General features: G+C 43.3%; 1 protein-coding gene across 1 annotated transcript; it reads right to left on the reverse strand.

The window, feature by feature from the left end:
- Positions 1-15,598: 15,598 nt before the first annotated feature.
- Positions 15,599-19,260, reverse strand: zfp36l2 (zinc finger protein 36, C3H type-like 2). The gene is made up of 2 exons (XM_050070999.1): positions 18,942-19,260; positions 15,599-18,729 (listed from the first exon to the last, which is right to left on the reverse strand). Exons 1-2 carry the CDS (start codon positions 19,029-19,031, stop codon positions 17,527-17,529), a joined length of 1,293 nt encoding a protein of 430 aa, XP_049926956.1. The 5' UTR covers positions 19,032-19,260; the 3' UTR covers positions 15,599-17,526.
- Between the last annotated feature and the right edge of the window lie 282 nt (positions 19,261-19,542).

Raw genomic sequence — 19,542 nt, forward strand, 5'->3', positions numbered from 1 at the left:
ACTGTGAGAGGAAAAACATTTATTGTTCCACTCTCATTGGGTTTCTCTGATGAGATGCTTGTGACTTTATGCAGGCCTTGCTTTCAGTAAATGGGTTTAAGGAGTTTCCAAAATAGACTCTCTTGGAAATGAATGTTGCGTAAGGTCTGGGTAAATAACTGATGTATTGTACTACAGTGACACACAAACAGGAATGACAGAGGCAGATTGTAATTCAGGTCCAGCAGTCTAAATGCTTCAGGCGTAATGACTCACCATCTGTCATTATGTTCATTACTGCTATCGGTTAGCGGCCCGACATGCAGAATTTGTCACCGTCACGTAGCACTGGAACTCGCTAATCAGGTGGCACTGGTTTTTGGTTTAGGCTTCTACTGTGTTTTCAGTACCTTTATTTTTTTAGGTTAAGTGCACAGTGCTGCGAGTAGGAGTTTAACTATTGTTTTCATTTTAATTTAGCATCTTAAATTGAGGTAGAATGAGGCAAATCTCCATGTAATGTGAATCAAGACACAGTTTGTGAATGCATGAATATGATTTTTTTTAAAAACCAGAAAGAAATCCATTTTATTTTGTTTCTGGACACATTTTTTCTTTATTAGTAACATCCACTTTCCTGTTTTCCTTGGACTCAGGGTGATTCCAGGCCATTCTGACTGTGTGTTTATAAGGTGACTCAACTTTTTAAATAAGAGATTATTAAGGTTCATTCCACTAGCAACGGTAACAACAAAGGTATGTGTGTGTGTGAGTGGGTCAGTGTGTCCAACCCAAATAAACAGTAAACGTATGCAGGGGTGGTTATGACTCATGTTTTAAATACTAATTTCTATATTATTAGAGTAAAATGCACCATTGAGAAATCTGACTGTTGCCGGGTAAACTTCATGGGAAACAACCAACGGTGTCTGCTGTTCATCTTGGAGAAGCTGCTGCAGGGCGCTCACCAAAAAAACCAAACTCCTGAATGGCTGCACACAAGCACAAGTTTGAGATTGATCATTCAAATAAACACAAGTTTGTTTATAAAATGAAATCTATCTTTATTTACAGTAAACAGAGGTGTGTGTGTGTGTGTGTGTGTGTGTGTGTGTGTGTGTGTGTGTGTGTGTGTGTGTGTGTGTGTGTGCATAGTCCCAGATGCAAAACACACAGACACAGATGCACATACGGAGTCTGCAAATGAGTGCAGGAGATGTGTTTTCTCGCTCCCCGATGGTGTTTGAGTAAGCGAGTACACACATACACAGGCTTTGCTCAGTGTGTGTTTGCTTGTATGTGTGTGTGTGTGTTGCTGCAGATAGCTCCCCCTCTCTGGTGTATGAATGAGTGTCCTGAGAGTGCTAGATAAAGGTGGTCTGTGCTGCAGCCCTGCTCCACTGACCCTTAAAGAAGGCATTGATGGGAGGACAGGCCCACTGCTGCAGCTCCAGGACCTGCAGCACACCGGCAGAGGATGGATGGAGACAGTGGGGTGTGGTGGGTACAGCAGGGTGGAAGCAGGTCTGAGACCTGTACAGTAAAACTCCTAACAGTGAGTTTGTGAAAATGACCAAGGCTGCCAAATATCAGTTCCGTCAGCGTACAAACACAGCCGAGACCTCCGGTATGTGAGGCCACCGCGGGTTTGCTTGTCCTGCATAAAAGCACAGTTGTTGTAAAGCCTGAGTGAGTTTTTAATACAAGGTTTTTGTAATGATATTCAACTTCCATGCCCAGATTAACCTGTGAGTGAGCTCCAGGCCATGTTTTTGTGACTAGGTTACTGATGTAAACAACTATTTTTGGAATTGGTCAGTACTGAGCAAGAGGGCTGCAGCCGGCAGCTGTGCAATGCCCGTGATGTAACCAGATGGGGCAATTGTGCAACGTCACTGTACGTCCTTTAAAAGTGGTTACGTTTGATACAGACGGGCTCAGATTGTCATCATGAATGTCTGAAGTGTCTCTTTATCTTTAGCTTAATCATGTCTGTTTGTTATTATGTCTACGTTGTGCTCAAGGAAAAGTATCAAGAAGTGTAGCTTAACGTTCTTTTGGCACAATTCGGAAATGCCCAAACACGAACTATTATTTTTTGTTTGTTTTGGGTTTTTTTTCCTAATCTTTTAGATAAGCTACGTTTTCTGTACTTTAACACAACAAACTAGTCCTGCCACTACTCTCTCCAACCCTCACTCATGTTTTCAGCCTAGTCTTCCTGCAACAAATTGAATCTTTTTAGGTTTAGGAAAGAGACCTCTCCTTGAGTGAGACTTAGACACAATAACAACAGACCGGAATAAGCAAAAGGTAAAGAGACACCTCAAACACCTATAAAAACAATCTGAGCCTGTCTGTAGCAAAAATAACTGCTTTTAATTGACATACAGTGACAGTGCACAATTGCCCCTCCTGGTTACATTGCTAGCATTGCACGGCTGCAGCCCTCTTGCTCAATACTGAACCAGTTCCAAAAGTAGTTGTTCACATCAGTCACTTAGACACAAAACAGAGAGAAATAGGGTCCAGGTTAAAAAATAACAAAGGTACCCCTTTAATGCAATATGCAATTTGATTTGTTCAAACACAAATAAATGTAGGAATATGCACAAAGTTTAAGGAATAAAAGTGAAACTGGATTTTTACAGGACCCACCTTAAGGATCTTATCATGTCAGTTGTTGTTATCGTTAAAAACTCAACTAATCGATATTATCTCACTGACTGCAACAACTTTTGTATTAACAGATATAATTATCAGAAGGTGTATCAAGATGACAACATTAGCAGATTTGCTGCACTTATGTAAGGATGGTTATTACTTATTATGACCTGAATGTACAGTACTTGAACCAACTATGCATAAATTAAAGGAATAGTTAAACATTTTGGGAAATATGATCATTTGCTTTCTTGCTGTAAGATAGTTGAGGAGATTGAGACCGACAGTAAATATAAAGCTACAGCCAGCAGCTGGTTTGTTTAGATTAGCATAAAGCCTTTTAAAAAATGTAGAAAACAACTAGCTTAGCTCTGTCCAAAGGTAACTAAATCAGCCCAACAGCACCTCTTAAACTCACTAATTAATAACACTTCATATCTTGCTTGTTTAATCCAAAGAACGAAGGTTAAAAACACTTTGTGGTTTTATTTGGGTAAGACTATTTCTTGGCCGGGCTGAGTGACTTCCTGGAGGAGTCTGGCAACCTCATGGTGGCAAAAAGACCTTGACATTGATTTTGGAAGCAATGTTGCACTGCTACTAAAATGTCTCCCTTATTCAGTCTGAACATTACAGAATGACAGGTACTTGCTGATATTACCGTAAATCACAAGATCACAGGTTTGATCCCTACAAAGTTTAGTGAAGTCACCCTGAACAAGAGTTTGAGCCTCACCTACGGATCACCGGTAACATTATCTGTTCACAGTAACAAATGCATCATGCTGAATCATAGGACATAATTTGACTACCTTTCATCGTCATGCGAGTCCAATGAAACTCTCCACCAAAAGAAGAATAACTGTGTGGTTATGTTGAGAAATGAAATGGGGTAATCTAATGAGCTCAGTGGAAAAAACTGGATCGCATTAGAAAGAGAAATAGAAACATCATTAGTGAGCACACAAACACTCATTTCCTCTGGCTGGCCAGCAGATTGTATCAACATACGGCTTTTGTTTGAAAGCCGCAGATATGAAATATGGACGTGAGTAAGAGCACTGCAACTAGACCGAGAAGTAACCTCCACCCCTCCTCCTCTGTTAACGCACACACACACACACACACACACACAGATACACATGGCCTTACCAGCACCACATCCGGGACTAGGTGACCCTTAGCCCCCTTTAACTTTCTGCCAGATGCAGGTCAAACCTCAAAGGGGCTCTGAACTCTGTACCTCTGAGACGCCTCCATCCCAATGTACTAATGAGCATCCATAATGTATTCATACTGCCTTATGGATACCATGTGATGCATGACCTCAATATGCAAAAAGATCATAGATAGATGAAAATTATCTAAAGGTTCAGAATGTCTGACTGTAAAATGAATGGTTGACGTCACTTAAAGCTTGTTGCAAGGAAACAAAACAGTGTAGAGCCATGCTGTTAGCCATGCTGTTAGCTCCCACTCCCAGGAGTTCAAAATACACTGCAGTGCCCCCAGCATTACTACAACACAGGGGACACCCTTTGGCGTCTGTATTAGTCTGTTTACATACAGTATTAACATGTGTTACAGCCACTTGTTTACAGATTTCCCATCTACATCACTTACGCTGAAAGGTCAAGGATCCTGTGCACTTTCACTAGCTGCTCGCTAGCATGCTTGCAAGACATGTCATTTACACTTGTATTTAGCACTGTCCACTTGTGATCAGATCACACAAGACACGTTAATGTCAAGTTAAAACAAGGCCTATGATGTGCGCAACCAAATTTAATATAAATCCATATGCATAAATAGGAGCACGACAGTCCACTTAGGGCAGGTCGAAGAGGAGGTGGATGGTCCAACAAACACAGGACTTTGACCCAGGAGACCAGTGTTTGCGTCCCATATGAAACTAAAAGTCAATTTTTTAAATAAATGCTGATATCAGCATGTCACATCAACATGTTGATATGTAGGTGTAATATTTACCATGTTCACCATCTTAGTTTAGCAAGTTAGCATGCCAACATCAACAAGTTACAACTAAATACAAAATACAGCTGAGGCTGATGGGAATGTCTTCAGTTTGGTCTCAAACCAATGTACTGGACAACTCAAGATGTTGGCCTGTGGTGGCTGTGTATGAAATGTCAAGGGATTTCTACAGTTTCTACTAAGGGTACCATACATTTCAAAAATTTGGTTCTTCTTGGTACCATCCACATCACTACAAAGTGCCAGTCAATCGATTAGATGATGAGATATTTTACTGGATAAATGTAAACTTTCACCAGATGGTGGCACTCAATGGAAATTCAACGGCTCACCAAAGTTAATAGGATTTATCCTCCGGGGCTCAATGATATCTGCACCAAATTTCATGGTAATCCATCCAATAGCTGCTGAGATATTTTAGTCTGAGCCAAAGTGGTGGACCAACATTGTCCTACCTAAACAAAAGAACTAGAAATTCAAACCTGTCCAAGTGCCATTAATTTAATCCAAGAACAACACAATGCTCTCTGATTACACAAATAAAACAAACCATAATGTTTCCGCCAGGAAATTATACATCAGGCACTAATTAGCAAGGGAATGCAAAACGAGGGTCATAGAATAACACCACATACTGTATGCATCGTGAAAAAAATGAAAAGAGACTTATTATTATTATTTGGCAGGTGCATATTAGAACATAGTTTAATAGGAAGCATAAGTTAAACAACTGGATCAGTTTGAAAAATGTGACTGGGCTAATTGGAAAAACAGTTTTGTGGTTGAAGCTTGTCAGGGGGTAGGTATTCATGTGGTATGAATGTAGAACACTTCCTTCCCCTGGCCTCTACTATAAGCACGGCTATAAGGCTTGATGACTACATTATACAGTATGTCTTGATGATATGTTGTATAGTGCGGTATGGATGTGTTGGTCATAAAGAGTGTTAGCAGGCCCTCTGTCTCGCTGCATGACAATCTGAGTCTGGCCCTGAGCCTGGGTAATCACCAAGCGGCCGGGCTCATTCACAACGCCAGCTACACCCGTCCCACACAGCCACTCACTCAGCATAGTTAGGCTATTTGTACAGTATAAACATTTTGGATGATTATATGTAATTACCCGGTGCAGCACGGGTGCATGGACATTCACATCGACTCATAAACACACACACGCTAAATGGACGGACGGATGGACTTGCACAAACCTGCACACACTGACCTCAGGGATTCTCTTCCATGCTGAAAAGTGTTTACTGAGTAATAAGGCAAATGAAAGAAGTCAGGGACATGCTCTCTGCCAAGATCCTCTCCAAATAAACACCCCCATTAAATATTTTCATGTCAATCTCCCCACTTATTGCCATACTCCATAATTTTACTCCCTTCTCTCTCACTCCCAGCTCTCCGAAACCGCAGCACTGACCCGTGAAGCTTCATTCATCGCGACCGGGATCTCATGTGTGGCTCTCTCTGTCTCAAACACCATTGGTCAGAAAGTGTAAGTAGGCCAAACGCACGCAAAGTCAACACAGCATTCACTTCGCCTGCGGTCCCGCCCTCTCGCCTCACAGATACTTCCTTATCGCCCTCCAAGCTCGGCTGCCAATCACGTGTTTTGAGACCGCGCCTGGTCTAAGTAAAGCCCCTTACTGAACTAGATAGGACATGTTAAATTTTGCAGCTGCATCTCTCAAATACCCAGGCCTGAGACTTTCACGCCTGCCCTCCGTCTCTTCCTTCTCACCTTGTGTGAGTTGCAGACTGTCGTCATGCTGAGCTGCAGAAGCTGAGTGGGCAGAGTGAGTGACACATATAGCACACAGATAGTGATTGTTATTTCCAGGTTCCTCTCTTATGTGGGTACTTGAACTGTTTGCTAATCATATCTGCTTTTAAAGCTGATAGTCGACAACGTGATGCTGTAGATACTGTAGGTGTATACTGGCCTGCCTTAGTACACTTTTTATAAAGGAGTCATCTCTTTAGTCTCACGTGACCAGCCTCCCTTACTTCAGAATGGGAGTCTGGGGACATTCGTCTTTCGTTTTGTAATAGAAATGGGTGGGGATATCCAGACCACGTGACGGCATTGCCATAGGTACGGCATGTAAACGTCTGCTGTAAATCCTTAATTTCTCCAATCTTGTGGATGTTGCAGCTCTGTAATATAGCTGAATCAAATGAAATCAAATCCATTTTAATCTCTTCTTGCGATGCACTGAACACTTCCTTTTCTGCTGTACTACGGACAACAATTCGGGGAACAGCAAATCTAGTGTAGGTGGGTGTAAGGCAAAGCTAATCAGCTTCGAGGAAGTACGGAAGTACACGGATTTGGATCCAATCACATCACTGCCGCTGGGAGCCAGCGTTAGTTCTATTACAACTTTCCTATGGGAATGCCCACAGACAACAGAGTCATCGGTGTCTGTGTAAGAGACTATCATCTCTTCAGCTGAACGTGAGACTGTAAGTTTTAAAAGAGGAAATAAGATACTGTTCCTCTTAGAAATGAAAAGTTGAAGTCATTAGCAACAAAACACACTCTTGCTCAATCTAGTACACTCAGCTGTGAAAGTATCAAGACCTTTGCACACCAAGTCTGTGTTTTTCATCCAACATTGTCGCACGTTTTTAAAAAAAATTGTGTCAGTCACAGTTACACACCGACTTAGAGACTTCTGTCCATCACGTTTGTAGAACAGGTTTGTTTTTTCATGCACCCATCCAAGGTGCCATGCCACTGTGCCAAAGGCCCAAAATTCTGAGGTCAAAAAAATGTCCCACTGCTTCAAAATCCAGTTGCTCTGAAAATACACACTCCCTGCAGTGTTTGAGCCACTGATCCCAGGCCTTTTTACCAATCCCACACAGCGTTTGTCAGTGGTGTTTGAGCCACCGATCCTGGGTGTTTTTACTGACCTGTCCTCATAAGTGCTCTATCATAGGCAACTGGACTTGCTTGAGTCCAAACTCCAGTTGCCTACTAGAGAGCACTTATGATTACCATGACCTGGATGACTTAGAATCTTCACCAAGATGACCCGCCCTTGCTTCTCCAGCAACTTTTGTGCCACCAAACGTGGGTGTTTTAAGCCAAAACATGATCTTTTCCTTACCATAACCAAGGGGTTTTTGTGCCTTAACCTAACCACACATTCATCACAGAGTTGTTGACAAATGTCACCTATCTGTGGTTTACAAAATTGTTCTCGTTTACAATGTAAATATTATTTTTCTGGCAATTAGGTTGTGAAACTGCAAGTATTCTCAGAGAAATGGTACTTGGGTGTTTGTTTTGGGGATAAGGGGCTGTTGGAGAAATTAGCTTTCGGTCAAATGGGGCATTTTTTGGACTAACAGGGCTTTGGAATTTGGGGCTATAATAACAATGGGCAGTCCTTAGTTGTTTGACAAAGACGCAGTGAAGAAAACGTGACCTGCAAGTTAGACACATATGCAACAAGAGCGGAATAGGGCAGAGGTGAACAGGTGGCCAGCAGGCAAAGGAAGGGGGAATATCTGAAAGCATTGTCCTTGAAATCTTCCACAACAAAGAGAAGGTAACATTTGCAGGTCCAGAAATGCACAACAGCAATGATAATGCTTAAAGCAGAGCTTTAATAGACACGCAGCATAATTTAACAACTCAGGTAACCATGGTGCTAATAGCAAGACATGGGCAGAAAGTGGTGACAGCCAGTGAAGTAACCAGTTCCAGTGAGAAGGAGAGAAGCAAGGATCCAAATGCGCCTTTCCATTTTGTCTCGTATGGCAAATTTTTGCAACAAATTAAACCCATCGGACTCAGTGTGCAAGGTATTGGTGTGATGATTGATTTAAAAAATACATATGAAAAATACAAACTTGGTGTGCAAAGGCCTTTAGTTGGTTGCTAATGTTGGCTAGTAGTGTTGATTTTAGCACTCTTGTGCTGCGGACACACTGTGTGTTGCCATTTAAAGTGAGTATATGTAACTTTTGAACGAAAATATAACTTGTTCTTTCTCTTACACATGAAAAGTTGAATTCATGAGAAAAAAAATGCTCCCTTGCCGGGAGGAAGCTGAGGGAGGGTTTGCAGCTTCAGTTTCACTTGACCTGGTATGAGCAGTGGCTTACTAGCTTCGTACTCATTAGTTAGCCATGTAAGGGCTATGGGTATTTGTTATGCTTCACTCATTTATTTCAGTTTTTCCTTTTGCCACTTTTCTGTAGCTCTACGACAAGTAATGGGGAAAAAATTGTCAGTTTTATGTTTTATTGTATGTGGATTTGAGAAAACAAGAATTTATCTCAGTTTTACAACAGCTGCAGTACACACACACACACACACACACACGTATCACACATCACGCTATATTTCTAACCTTCATTTGTCAAAGGATAATTAGCTCATTTCTGCATGAATTTGGGAGGTTTTTGTAAGTATCTTATCGTGTGTTGTAAGTTTATCGTGGTCTCTGATTAAAGGGCAGCCAGGACTATTCTGACCTCTCGTTTAAAGCAGCCAGAGACAGAATTAGACCCAGTCCAGGTTAGCATGTGTGTGTACCTCGTTAACCATACCACAGCGAAACTTCCGCCCATGCGCTCAGCCTGAGCTGCTTGCCTAAAAACGGCCTTGCTGGGCCCTTAATGGTATTTACACCCTCTGTATTATTTACATTGGGAAAGGAGTAAAGAAAACATGTTTTATGAGAACGTTCCACCCGCAAAGACGTGATGTCAGCGCCGCAGCCTCGTATACAGGGCGGGGCGAGGTAAACAAACACTTCTCCCATCTTTCTCTCTCTGTCATTTGCAGGGGTCAGAGATGGTGGAGTGAGGTGCCTCTCTGCTCACTGGCTCTCACTGTTGACTCATAGATGGAGCTCAGAGCCGGGGCCTGAACAAGAGCCAGGGGCCAGTGTTAGTAAACTGTGGAGAAACCAAGGGAAGTACCTCATCCGACACACACACACACACACACACACGCACGCACGCACACACAGAGCTGAGGGTTTACACTGTGCGACGACCAAGAGAAGCATCTCGTCTGCATTGCTCACACACTCACACACTGAGGAGCCACAAGCATTGGTGGTAAACACTCATGCCTCTCACAAGATGCTCTGTAAATATTTACAGCTCAGCAGGCGTTGGAGAGACACATGGCGGGCCGAGCAGTGCCTGCCGAACGTGACCGGACTCAGCCAACTGCCTCCGCCCCACTCATCTCCACCCTCTCCACCCCTCATCTCCTCTGACCATCACCGGACTTCAAATCCACTGGGCAAACAACATTACCTTATTCAGCATCTGTGCTCTGTGGCTTACCTTGGCTTACCTTGTGGCAGCTGGGGAGGTCACCTCAGCTGAGCGTGGGGGCCGGAGGCTGCTTCCTGAAAATAAAGTGAAGATTATGTTTTTAGCTCCCTCACAATGAGAGAGGCAGTGGTGAACTGAGAACTAATGTAAACTGTGACCTCCTGCCAGTGGTCAAACTGAGGTGAGTGGTTGAAAATGTTCAGACATTCAGGAGAGTTTCATACCTCGGATACATGAAATGAAGTTACATCAGAAATATATGTGTTGAGCTATAAAGGTGTGTAACTTGAGACATGCTCCCATGGTCCTTTTCACTCACAAAAGTACAAAATGTACCCATGTACAGTGCAGGAAACAACTTGAGTTTACATGAATCAGTTTACTTCACAGTGAACTGTCTGTATGTGGAGAGATAACAGCAGGAACAGTAAACCAGATGTCATGGTTATACATTCTCTAACTGTAATTTTGTCTTGTGAATTAAGCTTAAATCAAGACTAGTAGCTATTGCTGAACAGCAGCCACTGTAGCCACAAGTGGCAATTACAGGATAACTATGGTTGAATTTCCCAAGATTCCCTTGATTCGGTTGTTTAAAACCATAGACTGTCTAAAATTGGATGTAGCCATTGTGACATCATCCATTGGTTTGTGGACTACCGTTTTGAAGCCTCAAGTTTGGCATTTTGTTCGTTGCCATCTTGGACTTTTGGAGCCAAAAGTGACCATATTTGGAAGAGAGGGTGGAGCTGGGGAGGAGTGATAGGTGGATCTAACCAGTTAGCTGAGGTGATGCCTCACAGACAGCCTGTCACTCAAAGCAGCCACGCCCTAATTTAGACCAAACATGTTTTTTGCACCAGGCTGGAAACATGTTTATTTCTGCTGTTATGTTGGGCATTTTAACATGGGGCTCTATGGGCATTGATTCACTTTTGGAGTCAGCCTCAAGTGGCGATTAGAGGAACTACAACTTTCACATTTGCTTAATTTTTCAGAAGTTACTGCTTGTTTAAAACATGCATTCATTGATTTTGACCAGGGGGCAGCATAACAAGTTGTAAACACAACACTGACATGTTATCATCCTATAAATGTTAGCAAACAGTTACCTTTTAACACATGCAGCAGTCACAGAGCAACATTAGCTTCCATTTAGAGTTGTGTTTCTGGTCACTTGACGAATATAGTTCAATATTCACACACACTTTTAGCTCTGTTTTGGTCTCCACCAAATCCTGAGGGAAATATCTGTGTCTTTAGCTGCAAAATGCTCACTAAATAGATATATACAGTGACTTCATCAGAGATTTTGCTGCTGAAATCAGCTCCCTGCTGTTGCTGAAAATGAGAATAATGAGAGTGGTTAGAGAGAACCAGAAAAGTTGTGAGACACAAAGGAAAAACAGCAAGCTAAAAGATGCTTAACACCTTGTACAGAGGAGAACTGCAGAATCAAGTGCTAATTCTTTGTGGGTTCTTCAAAGTAAGCGAAAGGTTTTACATGGCATGTTAACAAATGATCTACTGTCATAAAACTATTTATCAGTCATCTTTAAAGACATCATCATTAAATGAACTGACTTATGGAAAAACAAGCAGGAGAACACTACAGGCCTCAGAACACTCCTGCCTCTGGAAGACTCAGATATCACCTGCCTTATGACCTAAAGTTACAACAGTTATGACATAAGCAACTTAGCTTCTAAATCAACATTTGAATCATTTTTAATTGAATGCTGCAAGAAAGTCTGACCACTGTATGTGTTTGTTTGGACCTTGAAGTAGTGCCAGTTGGGTGGGGTTCCAGCCAACTCACATATTACACATTGTTTTATTGTGAAGCCAGTATAGTGTAACATAATGTTGACAGTCCCACATAAGCGAACAGAAGGGACTTTTAAGGGTTCTTCACAGATTTATGACACCAGTGACTCAGGGCCCTAAAAACATGAGGGATCTTTTGGGGGTTGTCCCTGCTAAAATGAGATTGTTTAACTTTCGCTTTCATCACAAGTAGCAATTACACCTCATTAAAGAAGGAGAGATTTTACTCAAATCTTTGTAATCTTCCACATCATTACTTAATTAACAAAAACAAAACCTGGGGGAGAACTGGATCAGATGGAAGGTTAAGGTCTAATATCTAATTGGGGGGTTTGTGTTTAAAAAATGATGAACAACCTCTGCTTCTATTTGGCAAAATGCCATCCATCTGGCACCCATGTAGACTTAAACAAAGTCTAAAAAGTATGTGCTATTACTACTTGACCCCGGGTCTGGGCTTAGCATGCCAAACAATACCAGGACGAGCCGAGCTTCCCAGTGCAGCAGTGGAACACAAATAGTAACTTCTAGAAGCCGCCACTACAGAGGAGAAGGGAAACTGAAGGAGGAGGAAAAACAGCAGGACGAAGAAGAGGTGGAAATGGGTGGTGGCCAGGAAGTGGGACTCTTCCTGCCCTAATCACAAGTCAGAGAGTGTTTCCTTTCATTGTAGGAGCTCCAGATCCATTAACCAGTGAGACCCCTGCGTGCTCACACACATACACACACAAACACCACATACACAACATGAAAATGTCTTACAGATGTATTATAGACATAATATATATATGAACGTTAATACAATCAAACATTACATTTTGTTGATTGACACACTGAGCCACACACACTCCTATTCCCACACAAACTGAGTCACAGGTACGTGATCCTACTTGGCAGGGCCCGGCTCATTGTGCAGCCCTTTGGCTCTGCTCTGATAAACACTTCATTATGAAACCCTGAGGACACAGTAAATATTTGCCGGGGCCCTTATCAGCCTGCCTTATCTTGGCGTGAACTCCAGGCACCACATGACTCCTGGGCCCTTTATTTTCTTAATGCCTTTGCCACCACTGATAACTTCACAGAATAGCCTGCAGAAAACAGTTCCTCTTTTGAAAGGTCCCTGGAAATCGCAGTACCACAACAACAGTAAAATATGGGCCATATTTGGTCTAGACGTGACCGAATATGACTAATCGGGCCAGGGGGTGGCTGGGTAATTGCCCTGCTATAGGCACCACCGTCCCTGTTTTACCTGCTCAAGTGACTGATAGTAGAAACACATTTACAGCTGCAGAGTTAATCAGTTATGGGTTAATGTCTGGTGTTCGGTTCCCAGACTGACACATCCATCTCAGCCTGTCTGACCTCAGGGAAAAGTGATATCATTCACAAAATACAGCTTTCTGATGGATTACTGTGAAAGATTCATTAGTGAAGCCGCATATACGATCATTCAGATGGGATTGAAGCGTATTGATTTGTCACGCAGGTGAGTAATCACTCCACCTGTAAGCCTACACAACAGAAGGTTTAGTGCTCATCATTCACTCCTTTATCTCAGTGGTGGAAAGTACATTTACTCAAGTATTGTACTTCAGCAGAATTTTGAGTCGTGCTGGGTATATCGGTACTTGATAACTTTAGAGTATCGACCAATATAACCCAGTACCAAGTAGTATTTAAACGTCTTCAGTCAAACCATGCCCACATTCAATGTTTTCTGTACCATGATCTAGAAAAACAATATTATTTTGGGTTTTACTCGCAGCCAATCACCACAAGCATTCTTCAATGTAATGTGATGTGTGACTGGCCCACTACCGGGACAGCTACGGCCCATACAGTCTGTGGTGTGGTGAAGTCAAATGTGGCGTATTCAGTGTGCCGAGACACCATGAAAACATTCAAAAGTATGGCTTTACTACACGCCTTTGCCGTCTGATTTGAACACTTTCAAAATGTATTTGTGTAAAGATCATTGGATGGGGAGGAGTGGTAGTGACATTTTACACAACTGGACACTGTCATTCACTAATGGGTATTGCATGATGTAAAAACACGACTCTACTGGTATCGGTATCACTTTAAGGGTACTGGTATTGTTACTGATATCCTCATTTTTTTAAACGATACCCAGCCCTTATTTCTAAGTAGGCCAACTTTACTCGATTATTTCCATTTGTTGCTACTTTGCATGTCTTCTCGACTACATGTCAGAGGAAAAATTGTACTTTTAACACCATTCCATTTACTTGATAGCAACAGTTACTCTGTATTTTATGTAAAAACATGCGATAAGCTCATAAAATACATGCAGAATCTAACCAAAGGATTCCAAACGCTTGTTACCCCTCACGAAAAAACAGCTGAAGCCCTTTGTCGCGAGTTTGCAGCCCCACCAAAGAGACACTTCCCCTCCTCTGATGTTCTCCTTTAAATAACCATTTGAAGCCCAGAGAGGTCAAATATCCACTATTTTCCACAAAAGCAAAAATATGGGAAAAATCCAGAAAATACAGTACAAATTTTTGTAAATATAAAATATAAATTGTTGTTTACTCCCTTCCTACCCCATCAATCCTCTTATGACCACAACTAATAAGGGTTAGTGAACAGTTAAGTCAGTCAGGAACTAGAACTTTTACTTTTGATACTTTAAGTACATTTTGCTGATAACAGTGATGTTAGGCAAGATTCTAAATGCGTCACTTTTACTTGTACCACAGTGTTATTTACATTATATCATTGGTACTTTAGCTTTAGTAAAGGGTCTGACTTCCTCCTCCACCACTGGTTAATCTTCTTATATACTTCAAGAGGCTGCTCCCTGAGGATTGAGGTGTTTTGTGAGAGCCAGCGTACATTAATGTCAGGCAAAAGGTTCATAATGCATAATGTATTAAAAGATTAAAATCTTATCCTGACGGCGAGTATCCAGACAGACTTACAGCCTGACACGTTCAACTGACTTTCCTGTGGATCTGGGCTCCTACACATTTTCCATTTTAAAATTCCAGACCTGGTTCCACAGATGGTGCAGACGTATCACTCATTGGCCTCTGTTTATATCAGAACATTACAGATTATGTAATATTATATACAGTTTATCCAAGGCTATCAGTTTCTGTGGTGGTGTTGTCTTTTCATGTTCATAATAAGCTTTCAGGATCAGATGTGTCCTGTACCAGAGCCCACCTACAGTTCACTTCTTCCTTTGTTTGACAGGAGATGGGATTTGGGGTCACGCCTTTCTCTGGAAACTAACAGGTCAGTGCTTTTACTGTATACTTAGGATCAGGGGCCAGCACTTGCTGCAAAAGGCCCCTGAGGGCTTCAAGCCAGGTAGTAGCGCAAGACAGGTGGAGCTCTACTGAACCTGAGACACACTTTGTCCTTATTGTCTTCAGGCTTTTCCACTAGGTGAGTAAGACAGGAGTTGAGACAGATTCAGGGTCACACCTTTCTCTAGAAACTCACAGGTCAGTGCTTTTACTGTATGCTGAGGATCAAGGGGCCAATACTTGCTGCACAAGGCCCCCTGAAGGCTCCAAGCCAAGTACGTGTGCAAGACAGCTGGAGCTGTACTGTGCCTGGGACACACTCTGTCCCTCCTGCCTGCAGGGTTTTTCCACTGTAGGAGGAAGGCTTGGGTTGTGCTGTAACATCTGAAGTGTTTCTGTGAGAGCCAGAAGCATCACATTTTCTGCAGCTCAGCTCCTAATCATCAGCTGTTCATGTTTTTAATCGCACGTCTAGATGTCACACCTGTTGCATCTTCATATGCAAATGTATAAGAAATCACAGCCTGACAGTGTGAAGCTTTTTCAAAATGATTTTTATTGGGAGAACTACAAAAAATGTACAGTACAAAGTTAACAGTCTCACACTCAATTTGTAGTGAACTGACTCCCCAAAAAATATTACAACTCTCGTTGTCTTTTTGTCCGTTTTTTGTTACATTCAAAAAGCTTTACTTCTGATAAAGTAGTCAAAAGTACATAGTGCGCATCCCCCTGTACCTACTATGTACAAACCAAACGTGTTCCACTTCCCTCTCCAGCAAACTCAAGACTCAGACTAGATTTCAATATCAAAATAAAGAGGAAAAACAGAGCAAAAGGAAATCAAAATAATAAGAGGAATGGGGATTTAGAAAGGTTACGGTTGTTTTTGTCAGAGTGTCTGAGTGGTAACAACCTTTAAAAAAAAAAATAGTTTCAGAATCCAACACTACATTCAGTTCAACCTGTGTATAAAAGATGCCATGTAGGAAAAATACTTTATTTGGTTAATTTTAAGGCATGTCAAGATGGTGAACCCCATAGGCACTACACAATAATACTGGGGCACAAGGGATTGCTACATTCTTTAGCACGTGGCTGGAATCACAGTGTGACCTCGTGCAAACAGAGAGAAAACAAAAATACTTTTTGGTTAATTTATTGACTCGGGTTCTTTGTCACTGAAGTCTGATCTAGATCAACAAAAGAAGTAAGGTTTGGACGGTCTGTACAACCACATCGTTTATACATTCTACAGAAACATCTAAATAGGGATCCTCGAGAAAAAAAAAAGCCTTCTACAGCACTGACACACAACCTCAGGAGCAAACAGCAATCACGCAAACTTTTTTTTTAATAAACGTAAACAAGGAAACAAAATTAATGAAATAAATATCACATACGTTCTCTTAAATTAAGATTTTTTTTACTCATTTACAATAAAAATAACCAAGTGAAGTTACAAAAAAAAGGAGAAAAAACAAAATATATATATTACTGTGAAAAGAACATACACTCCACTTTATGCAGATTAATAATGGCGATCATAATTTAAACATAAAAGAATATAGATCTATTGCTTCATCATACTTGATAAATACAGTATGGACACAAATTACCAATGTAGCCTATACTTTTTTCACAAGATAATAAATAAGTTAAATAGTCCATAGCCAGTTATGCACAGCTATGTAAATCACTCAAAAACAGCTAAAAAAATATATATTCAACCATCAGCAGTGATTTCCCCAAACAAACCCAACTCAAGAGTGCTTTTTAACCAAGCAACAAACTAGACTAACCAAACGAACCACTGGGTGGCGCTGGGAGAAGACAGATCTGGAATGGAAGTTGAAGCTTTCAGAGAAGAAAAAGAAAAACACACTTTGATAAAGAAAAAAAAATGTTACTTTGAGTCAAGGCATATTCTTGGCAGGATGGGAGGAAATCTGAAAACCGCTTACAGTCTCTTCTTCTTGTCAAGTCATGTTACCCACACATCTAATCCCAGGAAAAGTGTGGCTTGCCTGATAGAGCAAAAGGGAGAGGGGGCTGCCATGAGCCCTCGGGCAAGGCACTGATGGAATGCCTTCTGTTTGCTATCTAAGTTTTAATACAGCTATATTACATACAAGAAAAAAAAAACTAAACTAATGCCAGGTCAAGGACACTTTAAACTGTTTGAAGCTTTATTGATCCCTGTGGGTGAAATTCTCTTCTCTTGCCCCCCTCCAGGGAGGTCAGAGCAGGGTCAGCACCCCTGGAGCTGGTAGGGATTCAATGTCTTACTCAAAGGCACTTCGGCAGGGTGGTTGCTGCTGAATTGGGTTGGAGGGCCGGGGGGTGAGGGGCTTAACCGGGATCCTCTGCTTGAAGGACAGTCTACCTCACTCACTGACACCCCTTGGCTCCGCAACCACCCTGCCTGACCCGTCCATAAATCCATATGAAAACAAAAACATGATTAGTCATCTGAAATCGACAGCCTGCTGAAGATTGGCAAACGTCTTCCAGCGTCCAGACTTGGGGACTCGGAGCCGCTGAGGCTCCCGGAAGAGCTGAGGGACCCGCTCGCATAGCTCTCCCGGTCAGAGAGCGAGTCTGGCGAGCTGGGAGGACGCTCGAACACCGGCGACTCGCTGAGGCGGCGCAGCGCCTGCAAGTGGCTCATGTTGTAGGTCGGAGGGGAGGGCGGGCACACGCTGCTCTGCATGTTCCCGTAGTAGGCACCGGTGGAGTGGTTGTTGGCGTAGCCGCTGGGGGTGTGCACAGCCAGGGGGGCCAGTAAGGCTTTTAAGTCCTGTCCGGGGAAAGAGAAGGCACTGTTGATGCAGGATACGGAGTTGGGAGAGAGCACCTCCTCGTAGAAGCTGGAGGTGGAGGTGCAGGAGGAGGCGGTGGTGGGTGGCGGTGGGGTCCGGGACACAGGGCTGTCGAGCAGGGGAGACTCGAGTCCGTGATGGGTGGAGAAGCCAGAGAAGCTGAGGCTGTGGTGAAGCTTTGGTCTGTCCCTCTGAGTGAAGCCGAGCTGCTGCGGTGGCAGGACGTCCCTCTGGCCGTAGCCGCACAGCTCGCGGGCCGACCGGGACTCCCCCGCCTGCACGTTAGCGTTGGCGGCCGGAGCGGGCCGGCGCTCGTCGGCGTTGTGGATAAAGTGACAGCGGGGACCGTAGGGGCAGAAGCCGATGGTGTGGAAGGTGCGGCACGGCTCTGTTTTGTACTTAGGGTGGCGGGACAAGCTCCTCAACTCGTGGTAGCCGTGGGCGAACTGACATTTCTCCCCGTACTTGCACGACCCGTTCTCCTCGAAGGGCCGGCACAGCTCGGTCTTGTAGCGGGTGGAGTTGATCTGAGAGCCGGGCTTCTGCTGCAGCACGCCCCGGTCTCCGTTGTCGCTGTAAGCGCGGTCGCGGAACTTGTTCTCCTTGTTCATGAGGGCCGTGGCGCTGCTGTTGCTGCTTGGTGTGTTCTCCTTCAGGCTGCTGTAGGAGCCCATCGAGTATTTGTTACCGTTGTTCATCGCCTCCACGTTGCTGGTTGAGTTTCTGCGGAAAAATCCCGGTGTGAAGGGGCCGCCGGAGCCCGGAGTCGTGACCGGAGCCCCCACTGCTTTCTTGTCCAGCATGCTGTTGATGTGGAGGGCGTTCATGTTCATGCTTTTATCTTGCTGTAAGAGAAAAGACACGAGTCAGCAATGCACTCAAGCACCAATTCTGTGACTATATTGACCACATGGCATGTTTAAGACAACTTTGTTTGCCTGCGACGTGACAACTTGTTGCATCTGAACACATGCTAACTCCACTCAAGCACGCTAATGCAGCTATGACAAAGTGCTTCACCCTGACCAGAAAAACTCTCATCTTGTCAGACTTTTACCTTGTAAAGCATGTCCATGTCGTAGAACGCAGACAAGACGGTCGCAGACATCTCTTTTCCCCAAGTTTGCTGCCGCACTCCCTCTTTCATGGAGGACCGACCAGGATCCTTGAATGCGACGTGCGGAAACAGTAGTTTGTGCCACGACTGGTTTTGGTTGTGGAAAAGTTGCTTTAAAAGTTTATGTGCAGTTTAAGTCCGTAGAAAAAGAAGAAAAAAGGGGGGATTAGTATGTATTGCTGAGTTGTAGGTGGCTTTATGTCCTCCCCTCGAGAAGCGCTGAGCCTGAGTGCTTCACTGTGCGCTCCAGCCTTTTGCATGGGTATAAATGCCTGGCGGTGGCCAGGGAGGGGCGAACTGAAGTCGGTGCAAAGTTTTGCGAGGAGCCGCCTCCTCCCCTCCTCTCCGAAAAAACTTCCATTCACCGGTTGGCCGCCTATTCTTTAACACCACGCCTTGAAATTCAACCCCAGCACCCCCTCCCCTTCCCTCCCATCCCCCCCATCCTCCTCACACCCCTCTCAACTTTTTTTTCTTCTTTTAATCACACAACCAATTTTGTGGAAGTCGGTTTTGCTTTTTTGGTTGACTCTCGCTGAGA

Source organism: Epinephelus moara, chromosome 19 (assembly GCF_006386435.1).
Source record: "Epinephelus moara isolate mb chromosome 19, YSFRI_EMoa_1.0, whole genome shotgun sequence".
Lineage (NCBI taxonomy): Eukaryota > Metazoa > Chordata > Actinopteri > Perciformes > Serranidae > Epinephelus > Epinephelus moara.